Raw genomic sequence first — 6,089 nt, 5'->3', positions numbered from 1 at the left:
CGGCAAGCCGGCCCGTGCAAAGCGGCAACGTCACAGCTCAAGAGAGACAGCAGATTGTATGTCTGCCCTTCTCTCCCCGCTCGAAGCTTGCCGAGGGCCTATTAGCGTACACGGACAGAGAGGAAAGGCTTGCGCGACCAGCATATCCCCTCCATCTGAGTAGTTCGGACACGAACCATAGCATGGATACGAACCCATGTATCGTTACCCGAGTCCTCTCTGATCGTTACCGAGCGTAACGCCGTAGTTGACGTCCACTTTCTCAGAGGGCAGATTAGGACAGACGTCCCCCGAAGCCGGATGGCCGCTCTCAGGTTTCTCTCTGGTTATGATTTCTGTCATACCGACGACATGTAGCAACACTGAACGTGCCCTGCGGCCACATGCGCATGCTCAGTGGTCGCACGCGCATGTAAAACTGCGCCAATTTTAAATGAATCAATCGTGCAGAATAACCAAGCATCTTGATTCAAGCAGTTAGGTTTCACGCTGGGAGTTTCTTTAATTTAATTATGCGGGGGAAGCACACACACACACACACACACACGGGGGGTGCGAGGGGGGGGCCTTCGGCCCCTCCCTCCCCCGCACCCACCCCGCCGGTAGGCTGCGTGGACCTCGCTTTACAACATAAAGTACATGCTAAGTTGTAAAACGAAATTATAAAGCACATGCATGGAGGGGTGCAAGGGGGCTTACATGCGTGAGCGCACGTGAACAGAAAGGCTTTTCTCCCCTGCACCCTCCCCCATGCATGTACTTTATAATTTCGTTTTACAACTTAGCATGTACTTTATGTTGTAAAGCGAGGTCCACGCAGCCTACCGGCGGGGTGGGTGCGCGGGAGGGGGGGGCCGAAGGCCCCCCCCTCGCACCCCCCCGTTGTGTGTGTGTGTGTGTGTGTGTGCTTTCCACGCATAATTAAACTAATGAAACTCCCAGCGTGAGACCTAACTGCTTGAATCGAGATGCTTGGTTATTCTGCACGATGTAACTGTTTAATGATTTTCGTTAAAGCAGGGCACATACACACGTGTGTATACCCTGCTTTATAGAAGTTGTGATTTTCGTTAAAGCAGGGCACATACACGTGTGTATGCTGGTGTATGCCCTGCTTTATAGAAGTTGTGATTTTTGTTAAAGTGTGTGTGCCCTGCTTTAACGAAAATCATTAAACAGTTACATCGTGCAGAATAACCAAGCATCTCGATTCAAGCAGTTAGGTCTCACGCTGGGAGTTTCATTAGTTTAATTATGCGTGGAAAGCATACACACACACACACACACAACTGTGGGGTGCGAGGGGGGGGCCTTCGGCCCCCCCTCCCCTGCACCCACCCCGCCGGTAGGCTGCGTGGACCTCGCTTTACAACATAAAGTACATGCTAAGTTGTAAAACGAAATTATAAAGCACATGCATGGAGGGGTGCAAAAGGGCTTACATGCGGAGCGCACGTGAACAGAAAGGCTTTTCTCCCCTGCACCCTCCCCCATGCATGTACTTTATAATTTCGTTTTACAACTTAGCATGTGCTTTATGTTGTAAAGCGAGGTCCACGCAGCCTACCGGCGGGGTGGGTGCGGGGAAGGGGGGCCCTCGGGCCCCCCTCCCCCGCACCCCCCCGTTGTTGTGTGTGTGTGTGCTTCCCACGCATAATTAAACTAATGAAACTCCCAGCGTGAGACCTAACTTCTTGAATCGAGATGCTTGGTTATTCTGCACGATTGATTCATTTAATAGCGTTTTCGATTGGGGTGCACTGGCTGCACTGAGTGTCAGGCGCGTGTTCGATTGGCAGTGCCAATGCACACTTGACTAGTGTTGCGTGTTCGTTTGAATGCACGACACTCGCATAGTGCGCACTCAGTGCGCATTAATAGCGTTTTTTCTTGGCTGCACTACCGCCTTGCACTGCCCTGCACTACCCAATAGCGTTGCACTAGTGTTGCACTAGTGTTGCACTAGTAGGCGATAGTGCAGCCAAGAAAAAACGCTATAAGTGGCACGAAATATTTTGACGGTGCCAGTTCAGTGCACTGGATGCATGCAAGCAGTAGGGCATTCTTTTGAATAATAACGAACGAAAATTCATAATGAGCAATTCGGATTTGGCTCTCTTTAATATTTTGGAGACATTTTTGGAATCTTTTTCTAGTTCAAGCAAGGAAGAAGAAATAATTACAACTCTTCGAACTAGAAGAATAATTCCAAAAACTGTAAATTATGTAGAATGTGTGAAAAAAATGGATAATGACACCGTAAGTGTTATATCTTTTTATATAAACATCCCAGCAAACGAAAAAAGATTGAAAAGAATTAAGACAAGATTGCCAGGAATTCAATTAAGGACTTTCCGAATTCCATTCTGTCCAAAAAAGGGATTGAAATAGTTTCAATATCATGGAATTCCTTATTTTGGAAAGAATTTGTCTTTTTTGAATCCCATCCAATTCCGACACAAAAATATTATACTACTGAATGCCAGGTTAGGGATTGGAAAGTTTCGTGATGAATTCCATTGAATACCATTGATTCCGTTAACGAAATGAATACCATTGAACGCCAAACTAGGAATTAAAAATTTCCGTATTGAATTCCATTGAATTCCGTCTATTCTGACAATAAAATGAATACCATTGTGGTTGGCGCTCGCCTGTATATATCAGATGTTCGCGTCATCATTATCTGTTGTACATATTAGCTGATAAGTTGCGCGTATAATTAACGTACAAATTCGTAATTCGTGACTCGCGCGAGACGTTGGCGGATCGCGATAGATAGCAATACTCGCGCGACTCACCCGACTCGTGCTGCCCGCCCACGGGTAGCCCGCAATTATTTGGAACCATGAGTACTCGCTCCGGCCGCTATTCGCAGGTGCGCGAGCCGAGGAGTACCGTGGGCGTGGGGAGATTCGCTGTTCAAACGTGGACTCGAGAACACACACTCGCTTTGCGCTCGCACATTTTCGGAGTAATCGAGCGAACTCGCAGTTTCGGAGCTCGACAAGTCGTCTCAGTAATCTCGGGCTTGAGTGCTTGCCTCTTGCACATGTGCCTGCTATATCGCCTGCTTGCCGTATTGCACGTTTTTGCCTGCCTGCCTGCCTGCCGCGGCACGTGAGCGCTTGCACATCTACCCTGCTGCACGCCTTCCGCTCTCCATCACCACCGGGAGGACCGGACGCCACGAGGCCGCCGCAAGAACATCGGGCAACGATACGGTGAGTCGCTTTTCGCTTGCTTTTCGCTTTATTTACCTAATTAACTTGTGAGGGGATTGCCCCTCTGGTCCTTCGAACCGCGAAATCTCATCGACCGATCGCAAATCCGGGGCGATTGACACCCCCCCGAGCACATTGAATGCCAGGATAGGGATTGAAAAGTGTCCGTGTTGAACTCTGTGGCGGTACGCGCCAACAATAGTACACGCCCGCGCGGTATCTGCATTACCGGCAATTTGCGTCGACGCCGCTAGGCGTCGCATCGCCGGGGCATCTTCTCGAGTTCAAAGTTTCGTCTCGACCGCTATGTAAAGGGACCCCCTACGGTGCCTGACAGATCTTACAAATCTCATTTTCGGGCTAATTTCCCGTCGGCAGTAGTGCGTGTAATGCCCTTATAGGCATACACAAAAGCTCACCGACGAACAACGGCGCTTGGTCGCCCAACGGAGGCGCGAGACGTTTCCTAAACCATATCTAATGCCATGCAATTCCATAACCTTTACGGATTCCATAGGATTGGATGGAATTAATAATTTCTTTTTTTGGATTCCATGGGATTGGACCATCTCATTTCGAATTCCATCTAATTTCATCTAATTCCGCCAAAAAAGGGATTCAAAGGTATTAAAAAATTTTAATATCTTTTAATCCTTTTGCGTTTGCTGGGATTGAACCTATACCCTTTTTTAAAATATAATTAATGTACTTAATGTAATATAATAGCATTTTTATACTGAATAATAATTTTTATATTTGTCATAGTTCTGTAGGCACTTCAGAATGTGTCCAGAAACATGTGAGCAATTAATAGATGGTTTTCAGCAATCATCAGATTTCTTTCCAAAAAATGAAATGCATGGTGGTAGATCAGCAGTTTCTGCTGAAAAGCATATTTTATCTTTTTTGTGGTTAGTACAGCAGAAAACAGTTCCTTTTAATAATTATAATTGTGTAAAAATTGATACAATATATTTTATAGGTTTGCAGGAAACAAATCATCGATGCGAGACGTAGCAGATCGATTCGATACAGCTATTTCAACCTGCGAAACGATTTTATCAAGGGTTATGAATTATCTTTTAAGCATAGCGAAAGATGTTATAAAGTTTCCTAATAATGACGAAGAAAAAGATGAGCTGGCTTATCGTTTTTTAAAGGTTACATAAAAAGTTACTTAAATAAAAGAAAATTACTTTTAATTATATTATTGAATTGTTATAAATTAAAATAATAAATAATTATTTTTTTTCAGATATCAGGTTTTCCAAATGTATTAGGATGTATTGATGGATCGTATATAAACATTCGAACTCCTAAGTATAAAATAAGATCTACTTACGCTAATCGACATGAAAAAACGAGTCTTGTATTACAAGGAATTTGTGATGATAAGAAGAAATTTATTGACGCCTTCACTGGAGTGGCTGGCAAACTTCACGATAGCAAGACATTCACATTATCCTTCATAAGCAAAAATATTAGTGGTATATGTCAAAATGGAAAGTATCACTTGTTAGGCGATAGTGCTTACCCAATAAGGGAATATCTTTTAACACCTTATAAAGATTATGGAAATCTTATTCGATCACAAAGAATATATAACAAAAAGCTTTGTGGAACTAGAGTGCTTATCGAAAATGCATTTGGCTTGTTAAAGTCGCGATTTCGTCAGCTAATAGAATTACAATTTCACGATGTCAAAAAAATGTCAAAATTTATAATGGCATGTTGCGTATTGCATAATTTGTGTATTGATTTGAAGGATTCATTCTACATAGAATTAATAAACATGGGAATAATGATGAAATATTTAATATCAATGATCCCCAAGTTTTGGGAGAAATAGAAGCAAAAAGAAGAGAAGAGCAGAAGAGAAATGAAATATGCGAATCATTTGATAATAGTTAATAGTAAATAGGTGATAGTTTTAAATTTAAAGGTTTTTGGATCATATGTACATTTTATTAAAAAACATGAATAAAAAATGAAACAATATCTATTACTTGTTAAATGTTTTAATGTTTATAGTTCTTGCATCTCATTATATCTATTTTTTCCATTGCACTTACATTCTTATTCTAAATAACAAAAATAAAATAAAATTACAAAAATAAAATAAAACTCTTATTCTATTATTAATGCCTTAATTTGTGTAACAGTCTTTAAATTAAAATAAAATAAAAAATAATAATAATGAACACAAAACATGACACAATATTAAGTTTGGTAGAATATTTGGAAATAATGCAAATACTTTGGTACAATATTTGGAAGTAATGCCGTTTACTCGGCTAACCCTGAAGGGGTTTACATATATATAAATGTATATAACTTATTCGTTGAAAGTGTTAGGAATGTTATATTATTCACTTTTCTTTTCGTAATATTTCTCACAAAATTGTTTAAACAACTCAAGTTTTTCTCGATGTCTTCGTTCTCTACCTTCTTTTTTCTTTTCATGTATTCCCTTCAAAGTGTCTTCGACACTTTGATTGATCTTATTAGAAATCTTCTTTTTCTTAGCATTTGTCTCTTTATCAGAAACGTTTTCTTTGGTTTCATTTCCAAGATTAGATAATATTCGTTTCTTGTTTACACCTAGATGTTTGGCGTCCATTAAAACCTATATTTATACACAAATAATGTTAAAATTACAAAATATAATTAAAAATTTATAAGATTGATTACATGATTTAAAATTAAAATTATACCTCAGGTTCTATGCTATCATCTAATCCTACAATTCCTGATAATTCATTTTTATAAGGAACAGTCATTTTACTCCGCCCTGTACTTTTGTTGTTATCGATTGCCTTCTTCTTTTGTTTCATGATGGTTTTATACCGATTTTCACATTGCAGG

The 6,089-nt window shown here is 40.9% G+C and overlaps 1 protein-coding gene across 6 annotated transcripts; it reads left to right on the top strand.

The window, feature by feature from the left end:
• The first annotated feature begins 2,278 nt into the window (after positions 1-2,278).
• On the top strand, positions 2,279-5,222 carry LOC139812935 (putative nuclease HARBI1). Of its 6 annotated transcripts, none has more exons than XM_071778123.1 (4): positions 2,279-3,224; positions 3,990-4,135; positions 4,207-4,384; positions 4,480-5,222. In XM_071778123.1, the coding sequence occupies exons 2-4, from the start codon at positions 4,008-4,010 to the stop codon at positions 5,071-5,073; spliced, it is 900 nt and encodes a 299-aa protein (XP_071634224.1). In that variant the 5' UTR covers positions 2,279-3,224; positions 3,990-4,007; the 3' UTR covers positions 5,074-5,222. The 6 variants fall into 6 exon arrangements, with proteins under 6 accessions (XP_071634224.1, XP_071634223.1, XP_071634221.1 ...); XM_071778122.1 differs by having other exon boundaries at positions 2,279-3,848; XM_071778120.1 differs by having other exon boundaries at positions 2,279-4,135.
• Positions 5,223-6,089: the final 867 nt, after the last annotated feature.

Source organism: Temnothorax longispinosus, chromosome 5 (assembly GCF_030848805.1).
Source record: "Temnothorax longispinosus isolate EJ_2023e chromosome 5, Tlon_JGU_v1, whole genome shotgun sequence".
Taxonomy (NCBI): Eukaryota; Metazoa; Arthropoda; class Insecta; order Hymenoptera; family Formicidae; genus Temnothorax; species Temnothorax longispinosus.
This window is presented reverse-complemented; position numbering and strand designations above follow the sequence as displayed.

Coding starts and splice junctions, on each gene's coding strand:
- LOC139812935 (XM_071778123.1), top strand. CDS start 4,008: ATGTGTCCAGAAACATGTGAGCAATTAATAGATGGTTTTCAGCAATCA. Junction 4,136..4,206: donor CATATTTTATCTTTTTTGTG/GTTAGTACAGCA, acceptor TATATTTTATAG/GTTTGCAGGAAACAAATCAT. Junction 4,385..4,479: donor TGGCTTATCGTTTTTTAAAG/GTTACATAAAAA, acceptor ATTTTTTTTCAG/ATATCAGGTTTTCCAAATGT.